The sequence below is a fragment of the Emys orbicularis genome, chromosome 6 (genome assembly GCF_028017835.1).
Source record: "Emys orbicularis isolate rEmyOrb1 chromosome 6, rEmyOrb1.hap1, whole genome shotgun sequence".
NCBI classification, from domain to species: Eukaryota; Metazoa; Chordata; order Testudines; family Emydidae; genus Emys; species Emys orbicularis.
Window position 1 is genome coordinate 86,629,107 of NC_088688.1, and position 25,111 is coordinate 86,654,217.

The following is a 25,111-nucleotide window of genomic DNA, read 5'->3' on the forward strand; positions in this document are numbered from 1 at the left end:
CTTGAAAAAAATCTGTCTAAAGCACTATAAAAGGAATTTTGAAAATACCAAAAAGACTATACATTATTATAGCCAAAAGAAAAAATCGTGTGGTTAAAACAAACCCATCTTCACACAATTTATACAATCCCTGTAGCACAATAGTTATGACTTTCATAGAGCTTAAGGCCAGAAGGGACCACTAGGTCATCTAGTTTGATCTCCTGTAACAGCACAGGCTACCAACACCACCCATCATCCACACACTAAACCCAGCAACCAAAATTAGATCAAAGTATTATAGCTCATAGGAGACCTAGACTATTATGTGCCACTGGCACAGAATAGGAGGGACCAAGGTGCACTAGTGCTCGATGTTTCTGCAATGGCAGGGAAATGATTAAGTGAGATATACCCAGATAATGCTGACAAGTGAGCCACACTCATATGCTGGAAGACAAAACCTTGCGAAAGTCATTGCCAATCTGACCTGGGGGAAAATTCCTCCCTGGCCCCACATATTACAATCAGTTACACCCTGAGCATGTGAGCAAAACTCAGCCAGCCAAGCCAAGTGCCACCTCAAAGCCCTGACCCACACTCCCAGTGTCCCATCTCCAGCCATGGCCATCCAAAAAGCCTGCCAGAATTCACTGCATTGGGGAGAAATCTCTTCCTGACCTATGCCAGTGGCCAATTGAAACCCTGAAGCATGAGCTTTAGGAACATAAGAAATAAACCGTAAGTGCTGTTGAGCCAAGCCCGCTACTGCCACCAGGGCCGGCTCCAGGCACCAGCACAGAAAGCAGGTGCCTGAGGCGGCCAACAGAGAGGGGCGGCACGTCCGGCTCTTCAGTGGCAATTCGGTGGCGGGTCCCTCAGTCCCTCTCGGAGGGAAGGATCTGCTGCCAAATTGCCACCGAAGAATGAAGCGGCGGCGGTAGAGGTGCTGCCAATCGCGGCTTTTTTTTTTTTTTTTTGACGCTTGGGGCGGCAAAAATGCTGGAGCCGGCCCTGACTGCCACAAACAACCTGGTCATACAGTTGTACTCATAAATTTGTCCATCGCTCTCTCTCTGAAAACAAGTTAAGTTGTTTGCCCTCAAAACTCCTATTGGGGATCATGTGGAGGGTAGGCTCCTGGTCTGTTCTGAAAAATTTCAGATTTTGGAAAAACTGCTTGTTTCCATTGAATGCAAAACTTTATAAAGACCACCTACAATTATTACTGTTTCTGTGCCATCTGAACTCTAAATGAATTGATAGCTAGCCTTTCAAGATTTATGGATAAGGTAAAATTTTTATAGCAAGGGAAGAACATTGATGGTACAGGCTTTTCAAAGATCACTGTGAGCTGTTCCTTTTGTATTCTATTAGAGGATGACAAGACTAAGCATCATAATTTTTAATAAATTATCTACTTAATCAATTGATGAAGGGTGTAAAAAAAATGGATGGACTCCATCATTTTCTAACTTTTCATCAAGAGCCCAATGGTGTGTGTATAAGGTATATGAAAGTCGTCCTGCTCAATTTTTTAATGTTGAAAAATAGGTATAATACATTTTATTAATAATAAGAAAGCACTGTGAAGTATACAGTAGATATGATATAGTAGTTGCAGCAGTATAACATTCTGTCCCTTTAAATTTGTTTACAGTAGTTTAGTAATGGTTCCAACTGTACAGTCTTATGGTGCTGTTCTGTCAATAGTCTCAAAGTTAAGGGTCGTATCCTTCCCTTATTCTATGAACTACACTCTCATTGACTTCAATGGGAGTTCTGTGCAATTACAGAAAAAGAGAATATGGCTGTTTAGTTATTGAATAAACATTGAGACTCTTGATGTAATAGGCCTAGCAATGAGTTCTTGATTAGTGGCAACACTGTGAAGCATGAGACCATACTCCCAAAATCTGCTTTAGAGGAATTAGAATTTTCCATGCTGTCACTACTAGTATAAAATTCAAAATGGATATGATGATATGCTATTGCATACTGCCTCTATAGTACTTTTATCCTTTTATTTTATACTGAGAATTGATTTAAGGCTCTTTACCCTAAGGAGCTATAATTTGAAACTTGTGAGTGACCTTGACTGTGCCTACTGGATATTCCAGCAGTGGCAAAAATGGTCCATTTAGTAATCTTTAGCTAATGAGGATGTTTATTTTCCTTACTTTATAATTCAGTATTATGGACCCAATCCAATATGGCTGATCATATTGTAATGCATCAGCAAAAGAACTGGGAAAAAATGGCACTCACCTAACCCCAGGTTCTTTGTTTGGGAGGCTTTTCATTAGCTTTAATGGGCATTGAATACTGAAAGTTGTTACTACATGAAGCAGTTTGGGCAGCCTTAAAATTTGTGCTCTCAGACTGTCATACCAGATAGATCTGTATATCACAGAACTACCATCACAATTTACATTGTGGAACCCTACTTGATAGAGGTGCAAAAGACCAAATAGACAAGTAGATTGGCCTAGCAGCTTTCTACACCAATTCAGGGATCAGGCATTAGGGAAGCTTACGTTGTTTCTGCCTCTGCTGAACCTGCTCTGTGGATTAACATTAGATTTTAGCTACAGTGCTGTCAATCCTAGCACTTTTCAATAATGTTACCTTATTTTGTGTAATAATATACCCAGTTGTAAATCTGAATAAATTGAGCTTAAGTAGACAAATTTTTTGGATAAAAGCCTCCTTCAGTGTTCATAATTCATACTGTGTTGTGTTCCCACTTATACAGGAAATTGAAAAGTGTGTGTTCTTTGTTTTATTTTGTGTATTCTTTTTAGAAATGTCTTTTTTTTAAAAAGTATGCATGATAAAAGATATCACCTCATCCGCCTTGTCTCTTTATTTGTTAAGGAAAGTTTCTTTCTGACAAAGTACGTTCAAGTTCAAAAACAAACAGTTAATTGGAGAACTGTACTAGGTAGCAATGGATAATTTAAGAAGGTTTAACTGATGCACTTCAGATGTGCAATTATTACCCAGAAATATTATTTTACTTAGTAGTGTGTTGCCATTTAATTATAGAGCTGCATTCATAAGTCCAGTTTCCAAAGGTTTGGTCATATAAAACCTTCTCAGATCACTACCTCTTGAGTGGTGTAGAATCAATATTATGTGGGATTGAAGAGCCAAAATTTTCTCTGTGCTGCTTATTTACTCTTGGACTGCAGACTTTGACAACAAGCTTACCCTGATACTGAAAAAAACAGAGGAAGAAACAAGGTCTTCCCAGCAGCCAAAAGCATGAGTAAAAAATTTCATGAAATAAATACGTCCGTTGGAATTGCTGGAAATACTATACCACTGCCAAATTGTATGGAGATCTGATAAAATTGAAAAGGTTAATGTTCAGTTTCCAAGTTCCTCATAATCTAGCCAGTTGCTAAATATTACTCATTTTGACCTTAAATGATTGGTTTTCATAGCCATTTGTCCCTCCCTAAGAACCCTAATTTAGGAGCCAAAAAGCAAATCCATAAAAACACCCATTCAGATTTTTTCCCCAGTAAAATGAAATTCTATTAACTGATGCAAATAATAGTACAGTTTTTTATTGTGTGACTTCCCCTGTTTTCCTCACCTTTGAATGCATGTCATATTGTTCAACTTCCCACATTTTTTCCTTGCCCCAAATAAAAGGTAAAATAATGCCATTACGTTTGTGATGGAAGATGTTCTTTTACAGCCATCTATGAGCAATCATGTGAAGCCTATAAGCACACAGGGAACACTTCAGGCTTTTACTATATCGATTCAGATGGAAGTGGCCCCTTGGGACCGTTTCTTGTATACTGCAATATGACAGGTGAGATGATAAACTTCCTTAACTCACAGCTGGAATTGTATGCATGCTCATTATATCGAAGCAAAGTAGGAAGTTTTGTATCTCAAGAGTTTAATGTACATGTATACAGCAAAGTGAAGGTGACTCCTCTACTCAGTATATTTGACAAAGAATTAAGCAGAGAAATTAGAATAATAAGACTCAGACTGTGTAGCTAACACTGGGTTCCTGTTGTGCTCTGCGTAAATGGGACATATGCCCTATTTGTGAAGGATTTCAGACTAGTTCATTTTCTGCACAGTTTTGATTTCATGAAGCTAGATCTTACTTCTCTGCAGGCATTGAAGAAACTGAGATATAAGTGAATTTTCGGAGGAAAATTATTGATTTTTTCCCCCCCTACCCTTATGAAAGATTGTAATTCAGAGTTGACCTTCAATTGGTGGGACAAATACTGATATTAAACCTTCTCTTTTGAATTGTGTATTACTTGTAATTGGTTTGGGTAGATTTGGTTTAACTAATTGGACTCATAAAGTCTCATTTTCAAAATATGGCCTTATTTTTTGCACCCCCAATGAGTGGATCAGTAAGGTATTTAGACATCCAATTGAACTTAACTGTGCCTACTGCTATGTGTGCCTGCAATTAACCATAGATTGTAGATGCTGAATTAGTTCAAAATCTAATATGCTTTTCATTTTTATGCTGTGTTCTTTACTTTTAATTAGTTTTACTTTTGTTTGTGGTCATTTTATAGCAATTTTCACTTTAAAGTTTTTCCAGCACTATCCCAGTGTTGCAATGTTAGGGTTATAAGCATTTCAGGATAACTTTTAATTAAAAAATTAACTGTTTATTTTGGAAACAATAGGAAAAATTAATAGAAACATTTTTTTGGTCTCATGTTTTATAACAATATATTTTTACAAAACCTAAATTTTAAGGCAGTTTGCATGGACAACTTTATTTCTGGTACTTTTGAAACTTTGAGTGCTTGATTTTTCAACCATACTGATATTCTTTGAACATAGTTACACTGAGGGAAAATAAAGAGATATTTTACTGATCTGTAATAATCTTGTTTATTTCTTGAAGGATTGATAGAAGTCTACCTCTAAGCAAAGCCACTCGCTGAGGTTTTCAAAACAGTGTAGGGGGCTTTACACATATCTTCCATCAAAATAATGGAAGGTGAATGTGAAACTTCCTTTGAACTCAGTGCGGCCGGGATTTAGATAACACTGGAAATCTCAACCACTAACTCTGCCTGAAAAAACAAAGACTGTGCTTTGACTTTTTAAGAAAGTGGTCTGCCTGATATTGGTAACATACTTTTGGATTGACATTTAGTGAGATCACCAATATAACTATCTGGCCCCTAAAAAGAGAAATCAGAGAGTGCTAGCTACATTGTTAATTAATATGAGGTTGAACCAAAGAAGAAGCTCATGGAAGAAAGACTCCAGTGTCCTTAAACAGTATCAGGAGGAAACCAGCTCTCCAAGGTACAGCTTAGTGTCTGATTTATCCTTCCTTGTGTATCCATGAACAGCTGCTAGTGCTTCTATCAGTCACTCTTTATTCAACACATTAAGAAAATCTCATTGATCAGTTCCTCATCTAGAGATGCAGCCTGACAGGATGAATCTACTATATTTGTCTTCTTCCCAGTTTCCTCATGACTGGTATTCCCTTTTCCCACCAGAGGCCATGAAGGCAGATGCCCACATTTCTTGCAATGCTGCCTTGCTGTTGACATTCATGTGGCTTTATTTTTTGACAGCTGGGAGGGAGGTTCCTTTACCCTCTCTCGTTCTTAGAGGTCAATTTCAAAATCATAAGCCTTGGGTCCAAAGAGCCAATCAAGATGACAAAACTTTTTTCAGAAATATTGTTCTTTTAGTTTCGCCCCTTCTGGGGGTGTAGAAGTAGATGTAACAGCTGCCTTGTTTCTCTCTTATTCTTTCCATTTGCTATGAGCTGTGTAGAAAAAATAGCTCTGAACTTGCTCTCACTTTTAGCTCCCTGTTTCCCAACAGCACTAGCGTGAATCCTTTCTTCTAGCAAAACATTTACAAGTATTGGTAATAAATCTGCATACATAGATTAATTTAAGTTCAATATTTGATTAATAGGCGTCTGGATGCTTCCCATAGGCTTTTTGCTACATGCTTATCCTCTAGGTGATTACTAGTTCTTTTCTTATTCTAAATTTTCCTTTAGTGTCAGTCATACCCAGTTTGCAAGAAATATAGGAAATAAAGTACAGGGGGCACAGGTCTGCAGAACTGTTAGAGTTAGAAGGAAAATATTGATTAAAGCCCAAGGAGAATTGAATCCTACAAATATGTTCAGTGTGAACAAAATGGTTAAGACTACAGCAGTGAGCTCTTACAGAAGGTGCAAAGCCAGCAAGGACAGAGGGCGATTAACATTTCCAATGACTACTAGAATTAAGTTGGGTATAAAGTCCCAACAGTTTGCTGAACTGCTGATTCTGAATTTGACTCAGCTGACTCAAATCAGATTTAAGAAGCAACCAGTTCACTCATCTTTATTCTCAAAAAATAGTTTTAGATATTTGGGTTAGATTGTACAGATCTTAATAGGGCTAGCTGAGGGCACAATCCCAGTCCGCCTCTCCCCAGTGCACAGAAGGGAATGTGCAAGCTGCATCATTCTATAGACAGAACAGTGTGCTGCATTACCTCCAGCCCCTGTTTAAAGCAATTTACCATCCCTAGGGGAACATGAGTCTGCACTCCCTAAGCACAGTGATTGCTATTGTCCTTAAAATTTTGTGGTGTGTATAAAGCTTTCTCTCCTGGTCACCTGTGCTATAGTCATGGCCAGTCGGACTCTTTGTGTTCCTTGTGTTTTGTTAGTGTGGCTGAAAACTGTCTTTTATAACTTCACAAAGCACAAGCAAACCAGAGCATTACCCTGTTGCCACAGGTAGATTATAAAATATATGATTTTATTATATCTATTTTGTAACATTAAGGTTATTTAATTTATTTGCTGCAACTTTTACCATGTCTTTTACAATTTCTAAGTAGAACTGCTTTCCTGCCACAACTATTGTGAAACTAGAGATCAGTCTTACAATGATTAATGTAAGAATATTTATCAAATTTATCAAATGTTCTTGATGTTCCCGATTTGTCACCTTTGTACAATAGAGGGGGTCAAGTTGGAAAGAGTCCATATTACAGGAAAAAGTTGCATGTCTTACATTTACAGGAACATACATGTGTCACTCTGTGGACATGCAGTACATCATGCACCAATAGATGGCTTGAAATCAATATAGATAGTAATATAATATCCTTACTACCATTTTTTTCCAGTAAGATGACATTGAAAGGCATTTTTCACTATTCAGAAAAATCATTTGGAGTTTTTTTACTAGTAGATAATACAAGAATATATCAACTGACATAGTAACACATAAGATACAAGCAATTTTAGCAATATTTTTGGAAATAATATTTTGATAATCTTTGCTTTCCTCTTGTCTCAATTAATCATAGTCCCTTTCTTAAATACCTTGTGATCTGGGATCATTACAGAAAGTATGACCTCAGATCAATCCAGGTGATATAAGATTACTTATGGCTTTTATAGTGTATTGTTATTGTTCTTTTTATTGAGGTAGTGTCCAAAGTTTCCAGTTAGAATTGAGGGCCCCCTGTTATACCAGGCACTATATAAACACACAGGAAGGCAAAATCTCTGTCTTGAAAGTCTTACAATCAAATTTACAAACCAAATCAGTTAAATGGGCTAGATCATTCCATTTAACTGCAGCCTATATTAAGGTGCTGTTGTGATCAACATTGCCCTATGAGGGTTTCCCGGCGTCATTCTCTCTGGGAAGCGTTTGAACTAAAGATGGGCCTCGTCTTGAAAACTGGATAAAAACTTCCTTCAATTTAGGGGCTGTTCAGATTGGATCCATGTCTAAACTCCCCTGCTCACATCCAAAGATAGCTATAAAAAATTACTTTCAAGGCCAAGAGGTCACTAGTATATACTCAGTCAGCACCTGATTATTATATACCTAATACATTTGAATGAAGACTACTTTTCATTAATAAAAATATATATGTGCATTCTTTAAGCATTTATAGAAAGTGCAACAATATAAGACAAGGGAAGATATTGTTAGAGTAGTACCAGGCCTATCTGAAGATAACATGACAAGATTATTTTCCTCTTACCGTTAAAAAAAATTCTTGTAGTTTCCACATCCACTTGGTTTAACTATCCCTCTTCTTGAGAAAGTTTTGCGTTATTAGAATGTAATGGTACATGCATCTAAATGCCTCATAGTGAAAGTGGCTAGCTAATATGAACTGTACTGGCATGTCACTTATCTTTCATTGGAAGCATAGAACTAGATGACAAAAATGGCATAACTGATCAGCTCAGGCCCTTCTCAGTACTCTGCAGGACGTTTCCATTACTAAATTAAGAGAATTCATATCAGAGGAGGGTGCAGAGGATGGATGAATGTATAGAAACAACAATCCGCATAAATTCCAATTAAATTTAAAAACAAGCAAAAGGCGCAAGGAGCTGAGAGTGAGAGGGTGTGCTGCTGGAGGACTGAGGAGCACAAGCGTTATCAGACACCAGGAGGAAGGTCCTGTGGTGAGAATAAGGAAGGTGTTTGGAGGAGGCCATGGGGAAGTAGCCCAGGGAGTTGTAGCTGTCATGCAGCTGTTACAGGAGGCACTATAGACAGCTGCAGTCCACAGGGCCCTGGGCTGGAATCCGGAGTAGAGGGCGGGCCCGGGTTCCCCCCAAACCTCCCAATTGACCTGGACTGTGGATTCTTCCAGAGGGGAAGGTCTCTGGGCTGTTCCCCAACCCACATGGTGAATCTCTGAGGCAAGAAAATCCGCCAATAAGCGCAGGACCCACCAAGATAGAGGAGAAACTTTGTCACAATACATATTTTATTTTATTTTACTTAAGGTTTTCACTTATTCTCCCAATAAATGTCAGGAAAGAAAGACATTTTGTGTTTTAAAAACAGCCCCAGTACACATCATACATTTGTGTAGATAATACAGATGATATTTTAATTACAGTCACACATGTCAGAAATTATAGTTATAATTTGATTTTGGGGTGGGTGGAAGCACCTGTCTTCCTCTCTGCTTCACAATAAATATAACACTTGGATTTATTCAGTTTGTCCATTGTTGTTTCTGGTATTGTTTTTTTTTTTTTTGTATAGGGCAGTGGAAAAGTGAGTTTTGGCCATTGCTATATATTCTCTAAGACAAAATCAATTATTCAAAAAAAATAGTGTGAAATGTTGTGCAGATAATGAAAGCCTGGATATAACTTGGTCTCCATTTATAAACAAAATGTTTATAAATATAAACTGTCTGTACTGAACCATCTTGATTATCACTTCAAAAGTTTTTTTTCTCTTACTTAATTGGCCTCTCAGAGTTGGTAAGACAACTCCCACCTGTTCATGCTCTCTGTATGTGTGTGTATATATATCTCCTCAATATATGGTTCACTCTATATGCATCCGAAGAAGTGGGTTGTAGCCCACGAAAGCTTATGCTCTAATAAATTTGTTAGTCTCTAAGGTGCCACAAGTACTCCTGTTATTTTTGCGGATACAGACTAACACGGCTGCTACTCTGAAACCATTTATAAACAAGGTATACCTTGGAGAAATAACCATAGGAAAAGTTTATTACACTTTAGCTTAGGGTCTGTGATTTTTACTCCATTACACTTCAGCTTAGGGTCTGTGTATTGTTTGGAAAATAGATATTTGGTTCTCTTCATCTAGTATTTCTTTGACTGGTAATTGCGCAGGACAGAATGCACAGTACAGAAGTTTCAAAAAAGGGAACATTGATATCCTATCAAGAGTATTTAATTGCAGAACGTTTTACCCAGACATGTTGTGTTCCTTTTCACATCCCCAAAAGGACAGGAAAACTCACATTAATCCCAGGTGTACCTCACTACACATTTTATTTCCATTGCTAACTTTTGCAGCTATTTTACATTCTGCATTACTTTTTCCCTCCTTGTTTTGTAAGATACGACTTGGACAGTTATACAGCACAACAATACGGACTTAACCAGAGTCAAAAATGCTAATCGAGAGAACCCACATACTGTGTTCTTCAAGTATACTGCCACCCTAGAACAGCTTCAGGCTACAATTAACTATGCAGAACACTGTGAACAGGAGCTTGCTTACCACTGCAAAAAGTCAAGGCTTTTAAATAAGCGAGGTAAGTAAAGCAGACAAATCTTATTATGTTTCATGATACTTAATTTAGCCAAGGTTATGGCATTTTGCCACTATAGTTTGTAAAATCCTTAAATATCTAGCAAACAAGTCCCAAATCTATAAATTGTTGAGTGGGATTTGAACCAGAAAAAAATCAAGGTCAGTTCATAATGAGCTTCATTCAAAGCATTAACTTCCTTCAAAACCAATGTCTTCTTTAAACCTACAATTTAATAGAAATTATAACAAAGCCTTTCCTGACTTGCCTCTAGGGGATTTTTAGATTTTAGTCAAAAAATGGTTAAATATTGAGCAAACATTTGATAAAAGGAACACAATACACTGCATAAATATCAGCTGAAGTCTTTCAGATACTGCGCATCGTATAGTGGTTGAATTTGCAAATGGCATGAGGTAAAGTATCGCAGACATTAATATGCCAGTGTCCAAAATACACAAGCACAGAGGAGACCTAAAGTAAAATGCTAAAAAGATTGGGAAAAAAGTTATTTTATGAAGGAAATTACAGGCCCTTCTGATGTAGTCAAAGAAATCTTAACAAAATATCATAACTAGATTGTTGTGTTCAAGTCTTATTTTAATTCTCACCAGGTAGAGTGCAATCTATTTAGTTTATTTTAATTTTGAAAATGTATTCTAAATTTAAAAAAAATAACTTGAAAAGAAAGATTATATTCCTTGTTCCTTTGTTGATATGTAGATGTTGCAAATCAAGCCTCAATTGTCTCCTCTGTCACAAAAATCTGTGAGAGGCGAATAGTCCACTAGAAATTCTAAGACTCATGTCACACACCATACTTGCCATTCTCCTATCAAGGGATTTAGTGGTACTACAGTAGAAAACTGGTCATTCCTCCATGCCCTGTGAGCTCTACTTCTCTTAGCAGAATGGCTGTCAAGAGCTAAGCAGACTTTAGCTCTCCTCTCTGCATCCTACCTTCCCTTCAAAGAGGTTATGGAATGCAATGAATTTCTGCAGAGAGTAGCATTAACTCTCATGAGAATTGCTGCTCAGAAATCTACCAGGCTTACAGGTGAGCCTACTGCATAAAGTGTTGCTTCCCTGACACTACCTCTCCCTCCCTCCCTCATTCCCTCCCAAACTCCTTTCTAACATACAGAGCCCCAACTCCATGGTATACAGGCATCTGACTCACGATATGTTTTATATGAATACTACTACAGTGATCACCAGGGATTATAGTACAAAGAAGTTACATATCTTAACTCAGAATCTCTTCCTGACCAAATGGCCAAACATTTCTAATCTGATATCAAAGTACCCAAAAGGTGCCCCTCTCTTCACACATATGCATAATTCCCACTGACTTCAGGGGGAATAAATCATATTGAAGGATTGAATGCAGGATCATGCCCAATTAGATTTCCCAAATGTCTGACTTAAATTTCAGTTAGGATTGCTAGGATTAATACAGTCATTTCAGAACTAACAATTTTAAGGCGACTGTGAGAGATGAAAGTGTTTGCCAGACACATCTGCTGAGCAAAAATGCAAGACTGTAAGACAGGCACAGAAAGGAAAAAGAACAGTCTCACTGAGACTCTAGGATTCTATACATTTGTATTCAGGGTTGGTGAGGGTTACATATATATGTTTTATCAGCAAGTTAATGCAGTGAAAACATTTGTTCATATTAGACCCTGTCTCATTTTAAATCTTTTCATGCTAGAAGTAGTAAAACTCAGCAAGAAAGTATTTTGCAGAATTTGTAGGACTTTTTAAAATCAGTTGTAACAGTGCTAACACGAGCAATATCAGATAACGTTTCCCATGTTTCTACACAGTGCACTTTCACTCTGTTCTGGAAAGGACATTTCTACAGGTGAGAAGGTAGATCAGCCTCCAAGCCCATTCAGTCTTTGATTTCTGTGCTGAGACTACTAATAAAAGTACCAGTTGTCATAGGTTTTTTTTGTGATGTAGACACTAGGGATGAACTAACAGCTTCCATAAAAATGAGCATCAATTTGTACTTCATCCTTCCTTGAAACCAACCCAAACCCAACTTTTTATTATTTTTTTAAGGGTTATGTTAACTTTTCCTCCCCCCAGACTGTTTTTATTTCTGATCTCCTGGGAAACTGAAAGTAACAGAAATATAGTGAGGAGGCCTGTTGTCTTGGGCCTAGATCTTCATATCTTCCTGAGCTGAACTCAGAGAAGCATGGGGAAGGTGAATCTAACTCACAAGCCCCCTGTGTAACTTAGGGATTGTCGGCATATAAATCGCTCCAACTATGTACTCTCTAGCAGAAGGCAAACAGATGGTGGGTTGAGGACTTATCTCTAGACCTATACAGTCTAGTTTTGTAGACACACAAGATTTGGATAGATCAAATAAGCATACAAACTTTGACATGCTTATCTTAAATAAACTCTGCATCTTTTGAGTTGTGCACATTACTAGTGATAAAGAATTAGAATTAGTGACCATAAAGAATTAGAAATGAGACCATGACCAGGACGGTGCCAGCCTCTTTCCGGCAGGGAGAGGGCTGAGGTGGGCCTCAGCTCCTGCCCCCAACGGTCCCACCCCCTGACCCGGTCAGAGTCTGGAAGTCAGAGCTGGGCAGTGCATGGTGCCAGCTGCTTGCAGGCAGTAAAAGCCACCAAGATGGGGGGGACTGGTTCTGGGGCCGGCAGAGCCCTTGGGGAGCAACGACTGTGGGGGACAGGGCCCAAGAGCCCAGGTTGCAATGGGTCAGTCAGGCCATTGTGGGGAGCCCTAAATCCTCCGCCTGACCTGGGCAGCGCACCGCGGTGGGCGGGGACACAGGTCAGAGGCTGTTCTCCGACACCTCTGTCCCCCGCCCAGGCTTACTCCCGTGCTACTACTGGAACTGGGTGCCTGGCCAACAGCCACTGCTCTCTCCGTTCTGCCTTCAGAGCTGGACATACAGAGAGTGGCAGCTGCTATCAGAGGGTTATGCTGGGAGGGGGGGAAGGGGTGAAAGCAAACCAGCACTGCCCCTGATGCTGACTTTAGAACTCCAACAAAGTTCAGGCATGTTCACAGTTTTGTGCAGACTATTACAAATATAGAGGAGAGCGACAAAATTTACATTTAGATCCAGGATCAGATTTCAAAACCTACAAGTTCAGAGGACTTTGGATTCTATGGTTTTGTTTAGATACTAAATGGAGACTGTCTGCTAATTTCATATGTCGCCAACCTGCTGCCAAGTGTTGGCGTGCCTCTAAAGATATCATCAGCCAGGATTTCCACTCCTGAATGTCAGCTCGCTAGTGCAAGACAGGCAGAACTCCCCAAATTCTTGAAGAGTATGGTCCCTAAGGACTGTGGTAGCAGGATGGAGCACAAGTCAGCTACCACATTGGTATGTGATCATCCTCCTCTGACTAACCACTGCCTTTTGAAACTTCCAATGAGTTTCTTGTTGGCTACAGTCACCTTGTAGTAGCTGTGTTTGCTCCAGTTGCCATTTGGCTTTTTATTCCCAGGATTCTTATCCACAGAGGACTCCTCTGTTGTCACGTATATTTCCACTGCAGAACAGCACAAGGATAATGACTCTTGTGGGAGGATCATACGTTCCCCAAGTGTTTAGAATATATGTTGAGAAGCGAAGAAGAATACTGTAGCAAACTGAAAATACAGGGTGAGTTTTAGGGAGGCAAAATTAATCAACCTGATTGCAATTTTAGCATGTATCTTCTCAAATTAGCTATTTTTATTGCACTCTGAATATGATTTTGCAAGATCTTCTTTATCAAACATTGTCCTATTTAAGATCACAACTGTTCATTCCCTGATTGAATGCATTTTGTGTGTGCATTTCCTTGGATCATTAGAATTAGCAAATAAAAGAATCCAGTCACATATAGCTACCTACTATACCATTCTTGATATTTAAACAAAATCCAAATAACATCTTGCAGAAAAATATAGCATGTTCTCTTTCATTGAACAATATGAACACAATACAATTCTTTGAAATTCAAATAAGTACATTATCAAATTGTCCACATAATTTTATCCCTCTCACTACTGTGATCCGTAATCTCCACTGGGCATGTCTAACAAATGCAGCATTTGATGATAGTTATGTGAAATAATTTTGGGACATGTAGTATAAAAAGTAATTTTTATTGGAACAATTCTTAAGAATGTATTGCACTCAGTCTTCACTATGTAGAGCATATAAATGATTCCAATGAAGAATTGCTATGCTAATAATTTTGTGTGTTCATTTTGAAGAAGCTGCATCATTTTGATTAGCAATATTCACTGCCAGAGCAGAGCTAGCTAATCATTATGATCCTTTAGTAGCTATACTGCTCTCACGCTAATATGCAAACAAATGTTTTCAGGATTGCTTTTAAAGATAGTCCAGTGTCCCCAGTTAAAGAGCAGGAATATTCACTCAGAACTACAGGACCAGAGTTTCTGAGCTGTTGAAACAGGAGAAATATCCTGGTTTTATATATGTATGTTTTGTTTTGTTTATTTTTTAAAGTGCTGTCTCATAAATAATTTATAAACCTTCTCTAGCTTTTCTTCCCTGTGTGATGGGCTGCAAACACAAATACCGATGCTAGACATTGATGCCACTGAGCATGTCTGACTTTTCTAGGAACTGTTCTCACTGTTTTTTAGGCCTGCTGGGCTGGCAGTTGTGTGGTAATGAATTCAGTCAATATGTTTACGAGCTGAGAGATTGTAAGCATAACAGAGGTCTTACCTAACAGTGAGTTATAATAAGCCATGGCAGTTGCAAGTAAGGTTGAAGCTGGGTTAAGTGCAAGCCTCTTGGTGTGGGCCCACTGCTGAAAACTTGAGAGCTTCAACAACACACAAACCAAGTGCCTCTATGAGGCACCATTCCATTTGACAGCACTTGTTTCCTCTCATGCCCTGACTTTGTATTCATTTAATCTTTCACCTTTCTTCACTCTCATTTAAGATGGATTACCTTCATGCTTCATATGCGTTAGCAATTATCTTTTTCTGTATATTTTGTGCTTTTACTGCTCTGGTTACTTGGCATCATCTTTAAACTTAATGTGCAGTACTGCAGAATTAAGAAGACATCCAGCTCTATCATTTTACTATAATCAATGCTGAATGGGTGCATTGCACAGAGATATAGTAGGCTCTGAGAAACTTTGCTGTTAGTCACTGGATACATCAACTGGGTTATGTAGCACAACCATTAACATGATTTCTACAGTCTCAGACTACATAAATTCCGCAACTGTTGTGCGTGATCTAACTCATGACTACTGACATTTCTGATTCTCACCACACAGTAGTACTAAGCCAGATGCTTAATATGCAGCAAAGGTGTGTTTAGTATTCTCAATAATGAAATGAATCCATTTATAATGCGTTTTACTCTTCTCATTTCCTCACTGGTATTTCCATGATCTCAAATTGATCTTTGCCTCAGAGTATAAATTAACTTGATTTTTAGGGTGACGGCATCTCTTTTTTCATGTGCTATTTTAAAAGAAAGTACATAAATGGACTGCTTAAGATAAATGATTCTAATATCATGCCTGACTGAACAAGGACTACCAGATCTCTTTTCCACTAATGTAAGCAAAAAGCTGTGACTATCATTTAATCCCTGATAATAAAATATTAAAATGAATAATTGGTTAGCATTTTTAAAGTAATGTGGTCATTTTTTTAAATTGGTTTTTTTTTTACGTAATGCTTGGAAATTTGTTTGGGTGAGGGAAATTGGGAGGAGCAGGAACTGGGATCAGATATTAATTTTCCTCTAACCTGTCTTTTAGATGGGATTCCATTGAGCTGGTGGGTTGGAAGAACCAATGAAACACAAACTTACTGGGGAGGATCCTTGCCTGATGTTCAGAAATGTGCTTGTGGATTAGAGGGGAGCTGCATTGATTCCCAGCATTACTGCAACTGCGATGCTGACAGAAATGAATGGTGATTTTTGTATTGTTTGCTTGTGCTCAATTCTTTGCTGTTGAAAAACAAACTCAACAATTATATAGGATTTAGCAGCTATGGACAAGCAGTGCTATTAGGAACAAAAACACACAAACCTGTAAAATATGCTGCTACCCCCAGTTCAAAATATGATTTCTCACCATCATTAGCTAAATTAAGGGGTTAATATATAATATTTTGCTGTGATTTCTTGTATTTAGTTGCTATTTGAGGATGATATATTTTTATATTTAGACTGTCCAATTTTCAGTAAATTGCTTGTTTTGCCAGTGGTTAAAGGCTTACATTTGGTATGTATTTCAGTTATTAAAATATTGAAGCTCTCTCCCGCAACAGCATCTGGGCTTGGGGGGAGAGGCACCTGTTTCCACTGCGGGAGGGCTGGGGCTGGGGCTGCAGGATAGGCACCCCTCCCCCAGCCCCAGCAGGTCCGGGACGGGGGAGGGCCACCCGGGCCACGCCACCCTGGCCACGCCTGGGCCCAATCCGGCCACGGCTGGGTCCGGGCCACTTCGACCGCGGCAGGTCCGGGCTGCAGGGTGAGTTGGGGCTGAGGGAGGGGCTCCCTTCCCATGGCAGGTTGGAGGCCAGACTAGGTGGGGGCTTGGGGAGGGGCACCCCTCCCCCTGACATGGCAGGTCCCCAGGCAGGTTCCCTAAGTGCCTGCGTGGTGTTAAATAGGCTGCTGTGCGGCAGCACAGCTTACAGGTAACTTAGGTTGCTGCCTGGGTGAATGCTGGTGAAAGTGCAGGCTGGAGGGCTTTGCACTCCGGTCAAAGCTCACTGGTTTAGATTAAAACAAAAACAAGTTTATTAACGACAACATATAGATTTTAAGTGATCATAAGTGAGCAAACAGATCAAATCAGATTACCTAGCAGGCAGACTTGTAGATTCATAAGGCACAAGCTACAATTGCTTTGCATCTTGGAATCCCCAGGTGTTTCATACACAGGCTAGAAATCCCTTTAGCCTGGGTCCAGCACTTCTGCCAGTTCAGTCTTTGTTCCTTAGGTTCCAGGAATCCTCTTGTGTGGGGAGTGAAGAACCACACATGATGTCACTCCCTGCCTTATATAGCTTTAGCACATGGAGGGAACACTATGTTTCAAAACTCAGTTCCCAGACCGGTTTGTGGAAAAATACTGACATCCCAAAAAGTAGTCCAGCATCATGTGGCCTGGCCACATGTCCTTGTAGAGTCATAGTAACCATTACTTACAGCCTATCTGTAGCGTTCTCAGGAAGGCTTACCATGTGGGGGATAAGCTTCTCCTAAGGCCTATTGTTTTTTCTAATGGCCCATTGCCTGAATATTTCCCACCCACTATCTAGACTGAAAGCATCTTGTCTAGTGGGCGTTACCCAGGTTTAACTACATTTGAAGTACAGATACATAGTCAATATGCTTAACTTCAGATACAAAAATGACACATGCATACAAATAGGATAATCATAACTTTTCCAATGACACCTCACATGACTTATCTTGCATAAAATACATCATAAGTATGCTATAATCATATCATAATATCACTTTGAAGAATATGGGGTGCAGTGTCTCAGAGAATACCATGAAAATGAGGAGCATGGGTGTGGTTCCTCCTGGCACTGGGATAGAGAATGTGAGGGAGAGAGCAGGTTGCTATCCTTGCTGTATAAAATAGGAATCCATGGATCCCATTGTCCTCAAAATAGGCACTCGGCCCTCCTTCAAATGAACAGCTAGTGGGCTTGGGTTGGGAATTTTGATACTCCAAAGAGGGGGAGCTGGTTAGGAAAGTTGGCAGATGCAGAAATGAAAACACAACAAAGGGTTAGTCACAACCCGGTACAGTTTCCATAGATTTACAAATGTACTTAGAAACACAAAGAATGTGCATCTTCAGTGCATTCCTCACATGGTAATATCTGCCTATTTTCTTTCTATTACAGAGCTTAAACAAATGCACAGAATTTCCCTATTACTGTACCATACAAAAATATAGAGAGCTTATGTTTGCCAGCTGTCAAATAAACGTAAATAAGTAAACACATTTTGAGACAGGATTTTGAATAGTTTCTAATATGTGCAATATATTCTTGCTCACTTTGGGCACACACCATTTAATCCCTGCTCACATTCATATGTCCCTGTCATATGTGCTTTATACAGCTGTATAAAAGAGATAAGACAAAATAGATACAGACTGGGAACATGTATGTGTCCATTTTAACCATGGAGTGTAATTTGAATAAGTATATTAAAATAGTTTATTGACAATTTATCAAAATGTGCATTATGTCTCTGCATCTTTTTCTTACAATGCAATGTTTGCATTTTCACTTGTTCTGGAACGATACATTATAAAAAATGGAATTTACCTCAATGCCTCTTTGGGCACAGAGAGGCATGGGTATTTCAGAAATAGTTCAGTTCTGCTCTATTACAAAGGCAGGATTTAGGGAACTATCAAGAACCCAAAATTAAATCACCCCAAGTTACTGTATGTGTCTGAAAATCTCAATTTTAGGGGGGAACACTGTGGCATTGTAGATTAGACATGACCACACCTGGCTTCCAATCTTGGTTCTTTTTGTGTGTCATTGGGCAAGTCAAAACCTCTGAATCTGTTTACACATCCATAGCATAGAGATAACTGTATTTATTTATCCCACAGGTAAATAATGTTTGTAAAGTTCTATGTAAGTATCAAGTATTATGAAGTTCACTCACTGGGATGGATAGATTGAGGACTCAAGACCACTTTATTCCCAGCCTTGGGTTTAGGCCACTCTAGCACATGGCTTGAAGGGAAACAACAACTTTTCCTGAGTGAATTTTTGCAGCCCTACTCAAAAATTGAACTACTCCTAGCCAAAAAAGCATGCAAAAGATGCTTTTGTAGTTTTCATGCTTCACAGCAAAAAAGGTTTAGTCTGCTGATATTTCTCAAATGATTGCACTTTTAGAGTACAAAATAATGCCAAGAATTTGTATGATTTTTTGGGGGCGGGGGGGGGGGGGGGGTGGAAAAATTCATCAGTTTCACTCAGTTCTACAAGCAAACCCTTTTCCACTCCCCTCCAGTGCAAGTCCATAGAACTCTAGGAGAGATGGGTAGCTAAAAGCTTATCACATCCACAGAGAGAGATGGTCTGCATGTTGGGAAGTGTATCTAGCACTTTCACACAGCTCAGGATAATAGCAAAGAGTGTTTCACAAGGCATTCCCTTGCTCTTACCTGTGGATGCTGTGGTTGTTTCTGATTCCCGTCTCTGTGTCAGTTAAGGTAGGATGTAGTCTTAAACTATTTATCAGAATAAATATGTTATCAGTGAATTAGAAATGGATCAAAGGGTTGAATTTTCCAAAGAGGTCATTGATGATCTAATTGCTCCCATCGACTTCAATGGGAACAAAGTTAGGCCAGTACTGAATACTTATGAAACTCAAAGGTCCAGTCCTGCTCCTATCTAAATTAGTTGATTAATAGCTTATGTATGCTGTTAATAGCCTACCTAAGGTTAAAAGATCTTCTGATTATCAGTCCTGGGCTCAAACTAGTAGACCACCCTGTCTCCCTCTCTGAATAATTTAAGCAATATATATTGGTCATTTCTGTACTCTACATGCTTAGTTCAGTTTTGATTTTTGTATCCTTTTGTGGTTTGTTGTCTTTTCAGTGTGCCTTTTTAACTTTATAAAATTAAATAGAAGAGAATGTCAAAATGATTAAAATTACACTCTCAAAGTATCTTAATTTTTCACAATTAGAGAACAAGCCATCTTAGATGCACTGCTTTCTTTATGAGACAAAATTACTGACACATGAAAATGCACACTAGGTTTAGGAAGGAAGCAAAGTACCTAATTATGTTGAAAATAAAATGTCATGATTATGACAACCCTAAGCCTACACACTTGATTCTGTGATCTCACTTAGGCCTGCAACAGATTTAAATACTCTTACTGACCATGCCGTCAATATGAAAGTATTTGTAAGTATGCTCCCATTTATTCACACAATCACCCATCTTACCTGAACAGTACAGCTATAACTTTTTAAAATTTAGTCCTAAATGTATTTCTTTTTTTAGTTCAATGAGTCCATTAAAAGGACAATATAATTCTCTTATGTGACTGTTAATCAGAAATATTTAGGAGATGTTTGTTTTCTATTTTAATTTTTCAGGGCTAATGATACTGGATTCCTCTCTTATAAAGAGCATCTACCAGTAACTGAAATTGTTGTCACAGATACAGACCGACCAAATTCTGAAGCAGCTTACAAGCTTGGGCCTTTGCTTTGTCGGGGTGATAGTAAGTAACAACAACCGAAACTTTCAAGCTACAAATAATTCACTAGTTTTACACACTTAGTGTTCAACTGTCTACAATGTATTTTAAGATCAACCAACTGTTAATGGCTAATTCAATAGGAAACGAGGGAGAGAGAGACAGGATCTTCAAGCAGAGGTGTGCAAATAACAGATTTTTCAGTTTGCTGGCAGTTCTGAAAAAAGTAAATAAAAAATAATTTTGCATCTACACGCAAATGACATTATTTCAGGTTTTTGGAGAATCAAAAAGTAAAAATAACCCAAAAACATTTCAGGTCCAATGAAACGTTTGATTTTGACTTTGAACGTCTTTTTCATGTTTTTGCAATTTTTGAAAATAATAATGAAGGAATTTTGAAATGAAAAATAATTTCAACCTGAAAAATTGAATTTTTTCATTTACTATGTGTCAAAACTAAATGTTTCACATTTTTTTAAAAATGTTTCTTTTTCAAATGAACAAGTTGGTGAAATAGACATGACCTTACAAAATGTTTTGGTGTTGCCAAATCTGCATTTTTTCACCTGAAAAATTTCACCTGGCTCTATCTTCAAGGAAGCAGAATGCATTTATAATTAGGTATTATACATATGAGGAGGTAGACCAGAGGTAATGATGGATCTAGTTTGAATAGCATGAAGACATTGGGACTCATGGGTTTTGTGTTATGTTGTTCCATTTTTGGTTAAAGCATGACTGTGCAGAGATGATTAAGATGTGCTGCAGTGTGTTGGGAGAAATACACCCCTTACTGGACATGCAGTCCACTAATTTACACCACTCCTTTTATCTGGTATCTTCATATCATAATTTGAAAGGACCTGAGATACTATGAGTACTTAGCTAAAATGGGTACTGGTGTGGCTGAGAAAATTGTGCTAAGGGATATTATGTTCCAAACTAGTACTACCAGGTCCTACACCAGGGTAGGATCACTAGTCATTGAAATCATTCTGCCTGGATAATATTAAAGAGAATGAATCAAAGATTACTCTTTAACAATTGATTTCCTGGGGAAAAATGAACAGCTGTGACCTATAAGAATATTATTTCCACTGACCATGCTATGACTAGGACATAGTTTCACCTTATGCTTGAACACAATTTTCCATATATTATAGTGTGTTAAATTTGAAATCAGATAACACTGACAAAATAAGGCCAAAGGGAACACAGATTAATGAAAACTCTTTTGTAAAACACAAACAGCACATCTTTTAGATTAGTGGAAAAATATTAGAACTACTTTTTAATTTTTTTAAAAGAATAATGCAGAGTACCAGTAAGATATTTGGTACTATGCAATGGCAAACATCCATGGCATTCTAATTGTAAGCATGGTAGTAACATTTATTTTGTTCTGCGCCTCTGGGCAGGAGAACAACACAAATAAGATCTCATAGCAAATACCCATTTCTCAGAAGTGCTGTTGAACAAGGAAAAATAGATATTCTTGGACTCACATTCGTGGTTTGAGTGCTCACCAGAGATTATTGTTTCTTTCTGTTTGTGCCACTGTCAAACACTAAATTATATGATTCCACTTCAAGGGGGATATCCTCTTATTTACCTATCTCCTTTATTCTTTTTTAACAGACAGAAATTTGTAGCATCGTAATTGCTCACTGGCATACTCTTCAGAAGGGGCTGAGGGAGGATGTTTACTTCCTTTCCTGACATACATACACTATGCTCCATTCAAAGGCTGGAAGGTTGTGAAATCTCATGGTCCAATAATCACCTATACATATATGAAAAATAATTGTTTATGGCAAACATCAAAATAAAGTAGATCTGCAAATAGTGCACTGAATTGGCTTAAACAGTGTGTTCAGTATGACGGTGAATAAAATAGGGTTTTTTTAAGGTGTTTGTTTATCCTCATTGGCTGTCATTTACACAAGTATACTCCATAGCTTCTAAACACTAATGCGGACCAGAAGTCAAGCTGAGATATGACAGGAATATGTCAAGGCAATACAGTATTTGAGATAAATATAATTCTTACCACATCTATATCTATAGATCATAATCTATCTATACAAATATTAATTAATTATCTCCGAACACCTGATAGAGGTATATCTATTATCTCCATTTCACAGATGCAGAAATTGACCCACAGAGGTTGTGGGATTCTCAAGTACCCACGGTCAGACCATGGGACCTCATAGCTCTCAGTCCTCTGCTCATAACACATAGCCACACCTTTCTCTCTTGACAATATAGTCTTGGGCTATCTGCTGTTGGCTTTCTCCATTTTCCTTCATACATTTCTATTTGCACATTATTGTGTACCTAACAAATTGTATCCCACAGATTTTGGTTTCAGATTTGACATAGTAGCTGGGCTTAGTGCAAATAAAGAGACTAAATGAATCTCTGATCAGCAGAGTTAAGGACAATAAGAAGGAGAGGGTGTGGGTTTTTTTTGTTTTTTTTTTAAGTTATTGAGTGCAAAAGGAATCCTAACAATGATATTGGCCCATTACTGGATGGAAATGTTAGAATTGTCAGTAATAATGCAAGCAGGGCAGAAGTGTCAATAAATATTTCTGTTCTGTTTTTGGGAAAAAGCCAAGTGATGCATTAGTATCATAAGATGATGGTGAAATACTTTTAACATCCTCCTTAGTTACAATTGAAATGGAAACAGCAGCTACTAAAGCTAGACATTTATAAATCAGCAGGTCCAGATAACTTGTATGCTAGGGTTTCTGAAAATCGGGCCAAGGAGCTCTCTGAACCATTAATACATCTTGGAACACTGGGGAAGTTCCAGAGAACTGGAAGAAAGCTAGTACTGTGCATAGATCCTGGGCAAAATACCGGAACAGCTTATATGGGGCTCTGTTAATACAGAATTAAAGGAAGGTAAGATAATTAATGCCATTTGTCACAGTCCTGGTCAAGCTCCCTCTGCGGGATACTCACCAGGTTCCTGTGTTTGAATCCCAGTGCTTGGACCTGTGTGCTTTTGGCTTGCTGAATCTGAGCAGAGTCCAGGCACTGTCTCTGCCTTTGTGTCTCCAGGCACACTCTTGTGGTAGAGATCCTGTGTCTAACATCCCCTTCTGAGAGTTGGGGTACCACAGCCCAACTGCATAGGTCCTGAGATTAGTGCCAGCTCCCCAGACTCCCCAGTAGCTTAAGTACACTCTTCCCAGAGTTCCAACTTTGTGGGCACTCTGATTTATGCTTTATCCCTTCAGGGACATGTGATAGTGGAAGCAAAGACAGAATTTTCACAGGGTTTCTTACACAATCACTTTTTACTTTAGACAGCAAAAGAGATGTACATATCTAGGCAAACCAAGAAACACAAACAAATCCCTGCCTCCGTTTCCTCACTGCTCTTGAGCTTTCTTTGGGATTTGAGTGAGTGAGGATCCAGGACCCGCTGTGTGACTCCACTCCTCCTGGTTCCCCTAGGCATCAGCCATCCCATTATCCTGATGTGCTTCCATTCGAATGGGAGCTATTAATGTTAATGTGTCTCCATTGTCTCTGTTCTGGGAGAGATGGGACACCAGCTCTGATAACAAAAGGCTGACAACACATCCACTGAAGCATTCAGTAATACAGCAACTTCATAAAATCAACCAAAATTCATAAATTATACAAAGACAGATCTCTCAAGTATAGATTAGGATAAACCAAAATATGTCATACATTTGTGTCAACTTTACCAAATTGTTTCAGTTTAAAAAAAAAGTGAAAACATTTTGTTTTGACATTTTTGAAAGAAAGTATTTTTTCTATTCAAAATTACTTTTCATTTTCAAAATTTATTTTAATTTTATATTTTAAATAATTTTTAAATGCTCAAAAATTAAACAAATTTCTGGTTGAATGAAACATTTCATGTGACCCAGAAAGAATTTATTTTTCAACTTTTTGTTTCATTGATTTTTATTTGTTTGCTTGGTATGGCCATGAACCAAAAAATCAGATATTTGCACAGCTTTATTGATTCCACACAACAATTTGATCAAGAAACTAGAATGATACAAAATCAACAATGCACTCATTAAAAATGAATTACATACTAGCTAACTCATAACACTCAAAATATAATTGTAAATGGGGAATAATCATCAAACAGGTGTATTTCTAGTGGTGTCCCACAGGGATTGGTTCTTCGCCCAACTCTCTTTAACATTTTTAATCAATGACCTGGAAGAAAAGAGAAAAACATCACTGATAAAGAGTGGAAGAGTAGTAAATAATGAGGAGAGGTCACGTCTTAGTGTATGCACAATGCACCTCAGGTAGCATGTGACCAGGATTCATCATCAAATTTGGTCTGCTGGTTGGATCACTATCTTCCCCGGCTTGGGCCAGGTACTGATGTGTAGTGTGATGTGAACGCTGATCCATGCTCCTTAGGAGAGGTCACTGATACAAAACAATCTGAATCTTTTGGTAAGCTGGGCACAGTCAAACAATATGTGTTTTAATATGGCCAAAGTTATTTATTGCCTGTGACCTGTCCTTGACTTTTATTAAAAATATGCATGTACACCCTAGAAAAAAAAAATGTGGGCTATACTTACAGGATGTGGGACTCTATCCTGCAAACCAGTGACTGAAAAGGACTTGGGGATCATGGCTGATAATCAGCTGAACAGGAGTTCACTGTGCGATGCTGTGGTCAAAAGGGCTAATGCAATCTTTGGTTGCATAAACAGGGAAATCTCGAGTAGGAGTAGAGAGGTTATTTTACCTCTGTG

The 25,111-nt window shown here is 38.4% G+C and overlaps 1 protein-coding gene across 1 annotated transcript in view; it reads left to right on the plus strand.

The window, feature by feature from the left end:
* Nucleotides 1-25,111, plus strand: part of CNTNAP4 (contactin associated protein family member 4) — a 342,427-nt gene that overhangs the window by 269,262 nt on the left and 48,054 nt on the right. Inside the window, exons 12-15 of the mRNA XM_065405994.1 lie at nucleotides 3,689-3,808; nucleotides 9,871-10,068; nucleotides 15,874-16,030; nucleotides 20,230-20,357. Coding sequence (XP_065262066.1) covers nucleotides 3,689-3,808; nucleotides 9,871-10,068; nucleotides 15,874-16,030; nucleotides 20,230-20,357 — 603 coding nt within the window. The remainder of the gene's footprint in view (nucleotides 1-3,688; nucleotides 3,809-9,870; nucleotides 10,069-15,873; nucleotides 16,031-20,229; nucleotides 20,358-25,111) is intronic.